Source organism: Neolamprologus brichardi, chromosome 3, assembly GCF_056152115.1.
Source record: "Neolamprologus brichardi isolate AB-2024 chromosome 3, ASM5615211v1, whole genome shotgun sequence".
Taxonomy (NCBI): Eukaryota; Metazoa; Chordata; class Actinopteri; order Cichliformes; family Cichlidae; genus Neolamprologus; species Neolamprologus brichardi.
Window position 1 is genome coordinate 7,778,227 of NC_142106.1, and position 13,296 is coordinate 7,791,522.

Here is a 13,296-nt window from a genome sequence, read left to right on the forward strand (position 1 = left end):
TGTGTTCGGAGTATGAACTGAGATTCCTGAAGCTCTTGTCACAACTGAAGTTCACTTCCATGTGTGTACGTTCATGTTTGTTACGATGACCTGATTGTGAGCAGCTTTTGTCACAGTGTACGCACTTGTATGGTGTCTCTCCTGCAGTGGTGAAGGATGACCCACACTAGTCACAGATGTGCTTTTTCACCCCACTGTGGAAGAGTTCGTGTATTTTTAATGTACTTGGTGTGTGGAAGCCTCTCCCACATTCCTTGCAGTAGTTCATTTTGTCTCCAGTGTGGCTACGTTGATGTAGTTTTAGGTCCCATTTATGAAGTTTTTCCACAAAGGTCACAAAGAAACTCTTTCCCACCACCACAGTGACGACAGGGTTGAGAAATGGATCTATCTGCGTCGCTCTGCTTTTTTATTTTTATCCTGAATGTCGCCTGAAATAAAGAGCATCTCTGCCAACGTCCAATTACATTTTACTGTTTACATTATAACACTCAGCTTACTGGGCGAAAATGAGTCTTCATTTTTCCAAACAGTTCATTCAGTATAACTCCATAAGTTTACTGAACAAACAATCAGGTTAAAAATACAGGATAAAAAGATAAATACATCCTCACAGTAACTGCTCTTGTAGAGTTACTTTCTGATGTGGATCTGTTGGTGTTTATTCAGGTGATGTGGAGATTTAAAAGTCTTCTCACACAGGTCACATTTGTAAAGGCTCTCCTCAGTGTGGCTAAACATGTGTTGTTGTAACTGTGCATCTATTGTAAACAGTTTCCCACACTGATCACAGCAGGAAACATCATTTCCAGTGTGAATCTGTAGGTGAATATTTCGGTCGTGTTTGTTGCTGAAACTTTTTCCACAAAAGTCGCAGCTGTACGTAGTGATGTGACGTTCTGTATCGAGGCTTCGAAGCTTGTGTCGAGTAATGGAGGGGGCGTTTCCGCGATGCGCGTGTCGAGGCTTGCTTCATTTATGGGAGGAGCTGAAAATGATGACGTCCGAAGCCTCGCTGACCGGCTGTACCACGTGACTGGTTCAGGAAGTGGTTCGAACTTTGCCGCGAGCTATGACAGCGATATAAACCCCTCAGACTTCATTCAAAATGTGGGTGTTTGATGGAAAGTTGTGGTTAGTGAGAGTTTGGAGACAGTTTGGAGGTTTATGAGAGTGAGGAGAGAAAGTCAGGAGAGAATGGAGCCAGCTAAGAAGAGGAGGGTGTCCTCCCCTGTGTGGGAACATTGTGAAAATGTTCACGTCATGTTTGTGTGGATTTTAAAGAGACGGTGGTGTCAGAGGTCAAAGGGCACCTTGATTCAGCCATGACTGTCATGTTTCTGTTCACAGCACATTCATCCTGCTGCCCACAGAAACAAACTCCAGCAGTGAATTAGTAAAATAATACATGGAGCACATGATGAACAGAGGTCATACATGTCTGACTCTACCGCTGCTGAAGTGGATTCTGGGTCTCTGACTTCCTCCCACAGTACAAAAACATAAACGGTTGTTTCTCATTTATCCGTGTATGCTGTGTGTGAATGTGTGGTTCATACAGAACTATATGATCAGTAGGGATGGGTATTGTTTAGGTTTTATCCGATACCGGTGCCAAACCGGTACTTTTGAAACGGTGCCGGTGCTTAAACGGTGCTCAAACCGGTGCTTAAAGAATGGAAAACACAAAATTGGTCCAAAAACCTCTCATGTTCAGCTGTTTTTTTGTAAAAAGATAACAATGTTAGCCTTTTCTGCAGCTATGGGGCATATGTGGTATCATTCTTGGCTGGAAGCAGTGCTTAAACAATGGAAAAAACACAAACTTTGTCCAAAAACCTCTCATGTTTAACTGTTTTCCACTTTTTCTTTGGTCATTTTAGCCTTTTTGGCCAGGGTGAAGGGAGTATCTGCCAACAAACAAGAAGGCAGCCGCATGTAGCTATGATGGTGTTTGCTGGTTCACCTTACATGCATTAATGTAATAACGTGGTTAGCCTATTCAACGTAAATTACACACGAACAACATTAAGCTACTCACACAGAGAAGAACGGCTGCTGCTGCATCATCATCCGTCATCATTTCTGCTACACTGGCAGGGGTAGGGGCCAGGACTCTCCTCTTCGGGTTTTTGGGGGATGATGCTAATTCCGGGTCCGATAACAGGCAACCCACAAGCAGTAGATGTGCTCGGTGTGAGGTCTCGCAGCAAGCTATCAAATACGGCGCATTTCTCGGCTTTAAAAAAAAACCACTATTCGTCGCCAGGTGTTTCATCAGATTTGAGGTGTTACCTCCTTTGACAGTGTCACAGTATCAGCTTAAAGCACTTGTTGCAGCTGCTGAGTTTGCATCTTTTGCTGTGAAGTACAGCCAGACTTTTGACCGCTTCGCCTTGGACATTTTAATCTGTAGCTCTGCTCTAAAAGAACATACGTACCTGGACCCGCCTACTATTCTCAGAAACTTAAAATGATTGGCTAGAACCTAAAGTGTATCATTCCATACCAGTTGGTGGCGGTAATGCACCTTTCAGTTGTTTGCCAACCGCCAATACAAAAAAAAACGAAAGTGTATCACAGCTCAGGAAAAAAAGCACCGAAATGTGCGCTGCTTTTCGGTCTGGTTACTACCGTTTATGTCAGAACCGGTGCTATCATGGCACCGGATACCGGTACCCATCCCTAATGATCAGTGACACTAACATATGAGCATGAGTACATCACATTAGCACATAAAAGAACAACAGTGTGGCATGAATCATTACAGCAGTGAGGACAGTGTGATGAACTGATGCTCTGATCTCTGGTCTGACCAAAGCTTTAACTCTAAACATCTCTCCACTGTTAGAGCTTCTGCACCGACTGTTTCAGGTTCAGTTCAAATCATGGTTCTTATTTTTCTGGCCTCACAGTGTGAAGCCTCCACCTACATCACTGAACTGCTTCACCCTGCTTGACTTCTGTACTCTTCACTCTATGGCCTTCTTTAAACAGCCTGTTTTTGTGTTTGTGGTGTTTTGTTTGGCTGTGCCTTTATCAACACTGTTTTGTTAACTTTGTTTTTTTATATCTCTGTAATTAAGTCTTAAAAATAAGACTTTTCAAGAGAAAGACTTAAAGACTTGTGAATTCCTTCTGTAGATGAATGAAATATAACCAGTATGTAAGTGTTAATAAAGAGTTACACGTATACCTGTTGAATGCTCTTTTCTGAGTCTATCCCTGTGTGGCAGCACGAGGTGGGAATAAAGTAAATACTCTTCACAGTTTAAAAGACAACGCCACCCTGGGAATTTCACCCAAAGAATACTGGAAGAAACACTAATCACCAAGAAGACACTTAGCTTCGCTATACTCAGTACAGAGACGAGGTTCAATGATAAAACAGTTTGACAATTTATTGATAATTATTAAAACAACATATAAAAGCACAATCATAAATATCAATGTACAAATATGCTTAAAAAAAGGTATTCAGAGCTAAGGCTTACCACTGGAGGGGCAGGGATACCACGCACAAACTCAAAAAAAGAAAAGAAAACATCCCAATACACAAGTGCAGCACACTCTCACACACTTACACTGATAAACTAAAAGAAGACAGGTGCGTAACACTCAAAAGTTCCCACCACCAAGGCGCCCCCCAGTCTCCTCCACGTCAGCCCTCTGCATCTGAATAAAAGAAAAAAAGAAAATATAATATATTACAACAAAACTAATATGTAGTGCTGGGGGATAACCCAACTGCAGGACCACACTGGTGATCTGCAGCTAGAAAAAGGGCCGCCCACCAGTGGCGTAACAAAAATCCAAACCGCAAATCAAAACAATAGAAAAACAAAATACAATCTAAATAAAATAAAACTAAATAAATAAATTTTTAAAATCTTTAAAATAAATAAATCAAACTTTAAAATCTGGAGCAGACGGAATCATCGTATTGCTCCAACTTGCCGTCTGCCCGAGTATAAGTTAATCATCCAGTCAATCAATGTGCACACCAGCCGACCTCCACTTTAAAAGGCTGGCAGCAGCAGGAAAAGAAACCTCGCTACAGGAACAGGCGGTAAAAGCAAAGCAGCAGCACTTCAGTTAGCGTAGCGTGGTGTAAAAAAGCTGTAGCGACGTTTCGGTAAAGCTACTGGTCGCTCAATAAGGCCCACACTTCCGAGTAAACAGTGTCACAAATCATGAGCAGAGTGGCTCATAGGAGGCTTCTACAGCTACGACCAGCCGCGATGGAGGCTTCAGAAGGGTAACCGGCAGATGATCTCTGCAACACCAAAGGGAAGTCAGGTGACCAAAAAGGAGATCACAGGTAAGCGATCCAGGAATGCTCAAATGGCCACTATTTATACTAGCGCCCCCCTAATGTGCCAGGCCGAAAGTGGGTTGAACCGAGACATAACATTCATCCTGCCACACCTGCAATAAAGACAAACCTCTATCTTTGAAGTGCCTTTGAGCAACTTAATAGACGTCTTCCTCCGTAACTGAACGCTGTGGGTAAACCTGTCTGTTCTTTATTTCTGTGTCTAAAAACAACTCTGATGTATAAAACAGTGAATGGATGTGATTATGAAATTATGAACCTGTATCTGCTGTGTGGCCAGACCGGTCCCTGGAACATCTTGAGTTTAAGTTTTATCCCCTGAATACTGAGTTTAGGCTCCGCCTCCTACCTGCCAGCTCATCTTGTACAAAAACTTGACTGGATTAGTGAGAATTACAATTTTAGAATAAAGCTGAGAGTCACTGCCTGTAAGAACACATCATGTTTTCAGCAGCTTCCTGTAAATTGCATGACAATCCAGTGTTGGGAAGGTTACTTCTAAAATGTATTCCACTACAGATTACAGAAAACATGATCCAAAATGTATTTTGTAACGTATTCCGTTACGTTACTCAATGAGAGTAACGTATTCTGAATACTTTGGATTACTTAATATATTATCATGCTGTTTACAACTACATGAATGTGATTTATTACTATTACTGAAGGTTACTCACCATACCAATAACAAATAGATTTTTAAATCTTAATATAAATGAGTAACAGTAGGGTGGACATTAGGTAAGGCTGCCCTTTTTACAGCGATCTCGTATAGAAAAGTATTCCATGCATATATAAAACAGGTCCGCGGCTCTGAACCGTAGTAAAGGGACCTCTGGCTAATACGGTGGGTTCTGTGTCGGCTCGTAGCTGAAAACTAGCTTTACTTTGTTGTCTGGGTCAACTTTGCTAGCGAGAGACAGAGAGAGGCGTTGAAAGGCTGCTCCAACAGAACTTATTGTTTTTGGAGGAAAACACGAACACGGTGTACAGTCGAGTCTTAATAGCTTACTTACAACTGGGCTCGTCAGGCACTCTTCTTGGCTGCAGTGGTTATTATTATATTTATATGCTTCCAGCTGATGTTTTTGCTCGATGACAGCTCGTACTTTTCCTTTTTCTCCCTCCCTCGCTCACAGACACATAACGTGTATGGCAGTCCATTCTCCCTGCAGCACGGACTACACAGCCCATGAGGCTACATTGTTTATTTAGTGTTTTTTAACACTCTGCTCATATTGCCTTCATGTTAAATCATTTTTGTGAATATTTTTTTTTAATATTTCTTCACGTCATTTTGTAATCACAGTACAGGAGAGTAACTGAGTACACTTCCTCTTTGTGATGGAGGTGATTTTCTTCTTTATATTGTGTCAGATAAAGTCTAACAGCTTTTCTTGAATTCATTTCATATGATGTGTTTTCAGAGATGAAACCAGCCAACAGTAAATCAGATGTTAACCCCACTTGACCTTCATCTGGAACCAGGAACCACTTCCTGTGTTACCAAAGGATCTCTGAAATCCTCAGAAACTTTGAGTCCATCTACCAGATTTCAGGTCAAATTGTACAGCCACACACCCCATTGTGTGGCTGTAGCTGTATTGTGTTTGTATGTTGTTGTTGGATAGAATCAGCATCATTGTGTCATGTTTTTAAGTCTCTAAATGGATGAGCTGCCTCGTACCTCTCTGATCTTTTAACTAAAAATACTGAAAATAGAACTCTTAAATGAGCTGATAAGTTGCTTCTGATTTTTCCTAGTAGCAGACTAAAACATAGAGGAGACCAGGCCTCTGTGATTGCTGCACCTAAACTTTGGGCCAGTCTGACTCTTCAAATTAGGGTCTCTCCAACACTCAACATTTCTAAATCCTGTCTGAAAACACATCTTTACTGACTAGCTTTTAATTGTAAATGAGTTTTTGTTTTGTTCTCATTGTGTGTTTGTTTTACTTTTTATTTTGTACAGCATAATAATATTGATCACTTGATCTTACAATGCTGTGATAGCAGCCATTCACCAACTCTCTGTGAGTGGTACAATTTGCATATTAATGATCAGAAACTGACCTCCCAGGCCATTGCTCATTCAGTGAGCTGGTTTCAGTCATTGTAAAAATCTACTGTTTATAAGGTTGGAGAAACCTGCAGTCAGCTGAGACTGAAGAAGTCACTTGGATGAGTGACGAAAAGTTTCTCCCACAAAAAATGAACAGAATCAACCTTTTTGGGATCCTTTTACCATGTTAAACATGATTAGTAACAAACAACACACTCAGTGTACAAAACACACTGTGTGCAGGACTTTGTTTGGTGTTTGCATAGATGAAAATTATGCAAACCGCTGATCTGTTGAACCAGCTGACCCAGCCTTTTGTCTGAGCTGGAGTCAGCCACACAAACAGGTTGAACAGGATGTGCTCTGTGCAGCACCTGCATGTAAAACAGAAGCAAAGCTGTTCCTGTGAAATGAAACTGAAAGCCTCTCTGAGCGTCTCCCTGTAGAAAATGGAGGCTGAGCTCAGTCAGATCACTCAGGTTGCAGACAAATGGAGGAGTGTTTGAGACGTGCAGATAAACAGTCACAGCTTTGTGTCGGCCTCTGAGGGCTCAGGGCCATCCTGTTGTCATGGTATCAAGTGCATGACGACTCTCTGCACACACTTTGAGTCCTTATTCACATTTTCTATAAGTCCTCATCAGGACCATGTAGGTTTGTATTTGTCCCCCTTAATAACAAACACCTTCATTTAGAAACTGCATTTTGTGTTTTCTTTGTCTAATATTTAAATGTGTTTGATCTGAAACATTTAAGTGTGACAAACATACAAAAAACAGGAAACCAGAAAGGAAACAAACACTGTTTCACACTGTATGTGTTTGTTTCCATCTTATCTTCTTATGTGTTGTTTGTTTGAAACTTATGATTAGTATTTTAAAGTTCTTAAACTGAACTCAGACATATAAACTACAAACTGGTCAGACATTAGAAATGAATTGTACCTCTGAGTATTTTATCCTGCTGTTGTGTTGCTTTTGTGTGCTTTTGTCACTGATGGCTGCTGCAGCTGCTGTGACAACAAACACAAACAATTTGATGTCATCAGATATAATAATATATATCTGGAAATACTCAGAAAAAAAATCGGTTTATGGTTTAAAGTAAAATTTACTTCCACTCTCCAACACTGTTATTATGTCCTGCAGTCTGAGTGTGTAACAGCACTGCCCCCATGAGGTCAAACTGGAGCATTGCACATGATAATTCTCATCCAGCAAACTGCATTTCCTCCATACACGTCTAACCCTGAGTTAGACAATGAAGTTCACACTATTTAGCTTCTCTGCCAATGACACAAATTAAAAAATGAATAATTTAAACTAAAGTAACGAGAAACTGAGAGTCATTCATGAAATAAAAGAGGTTGCTCCTCTGCACCTTATGTACATTCAGTGATATTCATTTCATTTCTGTCATCCTGTATTTTATGTATATAAGATTAAGATTGGTTATTTATGGTTGGTTTACACAGTGTTGTCTATGTTTGTGCAAATGTATATATCCACGTGTGTGTGTGTGTGTGTGTATTGTGTTGTGTACATATTGTTGTGTGTGGTAGGACTTGACTTAAGCGGTCAAAGTGGAGGAGACTGATGCTGTCCAGTGTAGCAAGTGATTTATTCACCATTTTGTGACCCAAACAATATCAAACCTCCACTACTCCTCTTTACTGGCAACATAAACTCTGTGGTGTAATCAATACATATTACATCAATAAATCTACTTCTTCATAAACCCTCTAAAATTAACTTTATTAAATTATAAGAGTTCTTCCCCTTCTGCACTTGGTCTCTTCCTGTGACCTCAGATGAACCCAGAAGCTATAAAGCAGGAAGTAAAACTACATTTCCTCCTTTTGTTTCTGGAAGACAGGTAGGTAAGGTAAGTTCTAAACAATACAAATTAACAGTTGAAATAAATAACATGTTAACTTAACAAACTTGTAGGGATTGATTTAAACCAAGATGTTATATTATATAACCTGTAAAAGTGCAAAACATAAACAAACCCGGGATAGTAGACGTTTGCCTATTGCAGATTACATGTGAAATATGGTTAAATCAAAACAAGAATGTTAACTAAGAATATGGACAAATGGTCTTCTCATCCACTTTACACTGCTGTGCTTGAGAGTCACCACCTACCAGAACCAAATTCCTCGTATGTGTCTGCACATATCCATGGACAATAAACGCAATTCTGATTCTGATTTCAAACTATTTAAAGGACAATCAGGTGTTCTTCAAATAAGATGCCACACAAATTATTTGTGCCACACTAACTACACTCTAAACACGCAAAATGTCAAACATCTCTCACATCTCAAACTCTCCCTCTCTCTCTCTGTTTTTTTTTTTTTGCTCTATCACTGCAGTCACTACTAAAGCTTCCCTCTCTTCCCAAACACCCAAATGACATGGTTGACATTTTTTTTTTGTAGTATTTCTTTGTAAATCTTATCCTGGTTTCCTGCATTTAGGTCTTTGTTCTCTGTGACCATCAGAGTGAAGAGAAAATCAGCCTCAGAACATCTTCTGGTTTATAACTAAAACTGTTTTACACACAGAAGTAAAGCCTAAGACTCGCCATCACGTTGCCTACAACACTTATTTAAATAAGTAGAGATCTGTCAGTGAGACTCACAGCACTTTTTTAGCCTGTGTATAATTAAAAAAACATAAACATCACAAAAAAACACACTCGTTTCACACTCAACGGGTTTACATGTGAAACGTAGTAAATCTCTAAGGGGCTCAAGGGGCAACCATCCATGACTTCAAGTTTCTTTTGAAAATATTGACAAGTGTGGTCTCCACAGAAACCTTAGAATCTAAGCTAAATGCCAATTTAACTATTTCTACAACCACCAAAAGACAGCAAAAACAAGAGATGATTAGAAGAGTGGTTAACGTAATTGTGCAAAAGTCCGCTACGAAGCCATAAAAATATAGAACTTTACAATAGCTACAAAATTTATATATTTTTATTTTTCCTGCAGCAGAAGTTACGTAGATGATGTTGGAAAATGTCAGAGTGTCAGGATCAGACTGAGAGAAATGTCTGAATCTATGTTGGATTAACTCAAACTAACTCTCTGGATCAACACTCAGTTTGATGAAGCTGTTTGGAGCTCAACATGTCAGAGTGACGTCTTCGCTGTGATGGTTATCTCGTCTGAAAGAGGAAACAACACAGAGCAGAGAGGTTAAAGGTCAAAGTACGTTTATGTTCAGAATGATTGACTTCAAATATTTTTTTTATTTCCTTTGACATTTGAGTTTTTAGTCATGTTGCTGCTGTAAGTGCAATTCTTTTCTGACAAAGTTGTACTTTGTATTTTCTTACTCAGTTGTATATAGCATTTGTATTCTATTTTATTCTATTGTATACATTATTCTATTTTATTTTATTGTATATAGTATTTTATTTTATTTTATTCCATTTCATTTTCTAATTTCTGCTACATAACTTTGCACTTTTGCTGTAACAAAACAAATTTCCCACCTGTGGGACTAATAAAGGTCATCTTATCTTATGTTGGATTTAATGAACCTCTGAACATCCACCAAGTCACCAGTGACCCACTGATGTTGAATGTGTTAGTGAGCTGTGTTGGGCGTCTTCTCTGTCAAACCTGGTTAAATCACCATGGTAACGTATGCTGAACACATAACATGCATTGTAAATATGGAGCTGTACATTGTTACAGAACAAATATAAATAAAGTTTCAATAAAAAGTTATCAGGATAAAGGATACAGGAGAGTATCAGGATCAGACAGAAATCTCTGAGTGTGCAGCTCCATAAATCTGCAGTTTGATAACAATCATAACACTGTGACTGTAAAACACTCTCAGCTGTATTTAACCCTTTAAAACCGGTCAGAGCGGGCACGCTCCGTTTTGCGTAACTATTTTTAAATCCCGGTAGCACTGCAACCACCTGAGCTAGCGCAATAATTTTTTTTGCATATGAAACCGGAGGAGTTGTACTTACATCTTATGCCATCAGCTTGTCCTCGGTCACAGTTTCCTTCCACATATAGCTTTGCAAAAACTGCATAAAAAGCGCTTGCAGCAACAAAAACATAATATTCCAGAAACACGCTTTGCCAATCCGATCAGCTGTTCATAACACTTCCTACGTCCATCAGCACGAACTATCGCATGTCCGCCATGACCTGCCCGAAACCGGAAGTGACGTCATTTTGCGGAAATGTAGTTTTTTACCATCAAGGCCTCATGAGCCTATACTGGTGTTTTTAAAAGTTATGTTTGACTTTATGACTTTCTGTGTCGTTTCTGGGATGCTTAGGACTCATATTGCACTGCTGGAAATAGTTTATTTTGATGCATATGCTGCTTTTTTGCAAATTTGCAGTATAATATTTATTTTAGTTTTTCCTGCAGTATATAAAAATTGGTGTATTTCAAAAATAAAACTATGAAGACTCTCAAAATAAATTTCCTGTGGTGGGAAACTATTTTGTGCAACTTTTTTGTATTTACAGTTTTGGGGGATAAGCCTCTTAAATTTCTCTAACTAGAAATATATGTTAAAAAACAAAAAACGATTTTCAATTTTTTTGTAGTTTATTGCACTTTTTTGCAATTTATGTAATTACTATGCCCTTAATGCATACATATTATTAAAATTTAGGCTTTAATGGTTGTATTGATGTATAGCAACTTGAAATGCTCCCAAAAATGGCTCTACAACATGTAAAAATATAATATAAGCTCTGGCGGACTTGGTTCTATGGTAGGTCTTAAAGGGTTAATGAAAAGATGATGAAACCTACTGAGTGTAAAAATAAGCAGCATCAGTTACAGAGAGGGTTGTTATACTTCCAGTCTGCTGCATTCAACACACAAACAACATTTCTACATCCAAACGGAGTCAAAGCTCATTCATTTGTAGCTGATCAATGATCCTGAACACAAGCAGGCAGATTATTGATCGTCTATAATCCACAGACCTTCATCTACACTCAGATCATCACACAGCGTTTGTGTTGTCACTTCATTCAGTGTGTGTAGCAGCTGATCTCAGGTCTGTGTTGTTCATCTGTCACAGAACAAGTTCTTACAAACAGCTGAAGCTGAAGCTCCAACACAGAAACACTCACTGACTCTGAGATCAGAAATTCATGTATGTTTGTAACACAGTTTGACTTTGTGTCAGTAAATCTCATGAACAGCCTGAAGATGAATAAACTGTAGTTCAGAGTCACTGACAGACAGCACAGACACACACTGTTGGTCTGAGTCTGAACATGATGATCATCAGAGAAATAACATCAGACTCTGAACATCCAGCTTTCTACTGCTGGATGTTCACCATCATTTATTTATCTTTCTTTGTGTTTGTTCATCTGACTCACATTTGTGCTGTTTCCATCTTCTGTAGATCAAAAAACAACAAAAGCAGCAACAAGAAGAAGCAAAGCGGAAACTATCAGACCAACGATCAATCCAACAGATCCTCCTTCCCTCTGACTTCATTTCCTCTATGTCTGTGTTCTTCATCTTTCTCTTGTCCTCCTGTCTGACCTGCAGGTGAGAAACAGGTGTGAGGTGTCAGCTGTCAGGTAGGTGATGAGTGAAGAACAGAACAGAATCCATTTCCTCTTCAAACTGCTGTCAGACATTATCTACTGCACTCTGATCACATCACTCAGACCAGCTGCTTTCTACAAAGTCTCATCAACAACATCTTTAGAAACAAACATCAACAACCAGGAAGCAGCTTCACCTCTGATCACACACACACTCAACTCTACTCACTCACCTGGAGGATCAACATGAAGGTAGATGATGCTGATGAGCTCCCGAGAGCCCATTTCTTTCATGAAGACACGACACTCGTATGTTCCATCATCATTAATCGTCACATCCTTCAGAATCAAAGACACGTCTCCATCCTTCATCTGTCTGTCCTGCAGATCCACCCGGTTCTTAAAAGATGGATGCTGGTCGTCTGGAACAAAGTCACCATCCTGGTACAAGTAGACATAGCCTGATGTCAAGTGAGCTTTGCTCCAATGTACAAATTTGGTGTTGTTTTTTGGAGCTCGACATGTCAGAGTGACGTCCTGTCCAGACTCAGCTGTGATGTTTATCTGGTCTGAAAGAGGAACCAACACATAGCAGAGAGGTTAAAGGTCAAAGTACAACTATGATCAGAATGATTTTCTTTAAATATTTTGTTTATTTCCTTTGACATTTTAGTTTTTAGTCATGTGGGACTTAATGAACCTCTGAACATCACTCAGCTCTAGATTACAGCCCACACAGACTCCATGTATCCTAATGAGGTGGGAGGAAAGAAAGAACAAATACTTTTTCGGGTATCTTTACTTTTGAGGATTTGTTATTTTCTGAATACTTTTTATTTTAAGTCCCTGTATTTTTAAAAATAACAGTACTTTCTAATTCCTTTCAGACAGACTAGCAAGGGTAGGCAACTCCAGGCCTCAAGGGCTGGTGTGCTGCAGGTTTTAGATCGCACCCTGGGTCAGCACACCTGAATCAAATGATTAGGTCATTACCAGGCCTCTGGAGAACTTCAAGACATGTTGAGGATGTAATTTAGTCATTTAAATCAGCTGTGTTGGATCAAGGACACATCTAAAACCTGCAGGACTCCGGCCCTCGAGGCCTGGAGTTGCCCACACCTGGTTTAAAGGCTAAATCAGGTCAGGGTTTAAAGGGTTAAAAATAATTCCTTTTTACGGTTTTTATATACACATTGTGATGTGCTCATTAAAGACTTGGCGCTACGTGTTTTTAAGGGTCAGATTCATTCAGCGCTATGACTGAAGTGAAATAATGGCTTTTGCAACATGCTTACACATCACACTAGTTAACAGTCAGGATGATATTTTCTGGGCAAA

At 39.5% G+C, this 13,296-nt stretch overlaps 1 protein-coding gene across 1 annotated transcript in view; it reads right to left on the bottom strand.

The window, feature by feature from the left end:
• Positions 1-11,811: 11,811 nt before the first annotated feature.
• LOC148103340 (polymeric immunoglobulin receptor-like) overlaps positions 11,812-13,296 on the bottom strand; it is a 33,532-nt gene continuing 32,047 nt past the window's right edge. Inside the window, exons 6-7 of the mRNA XM_087838092.1 lie at positions 12,188-12,527; positions 11,812-11,893 (exon numbers count right to left, since the gene is read on the bottom strand). Of these exons, the coding sequence (XP_087694218.1) occupies positions 11,812-11,893; positions 12,188-12,527 (422 nt within the window). The remainder of the gene's footprint in view (positions 11,894-12,187; positions 12,528-13,296) is intronic.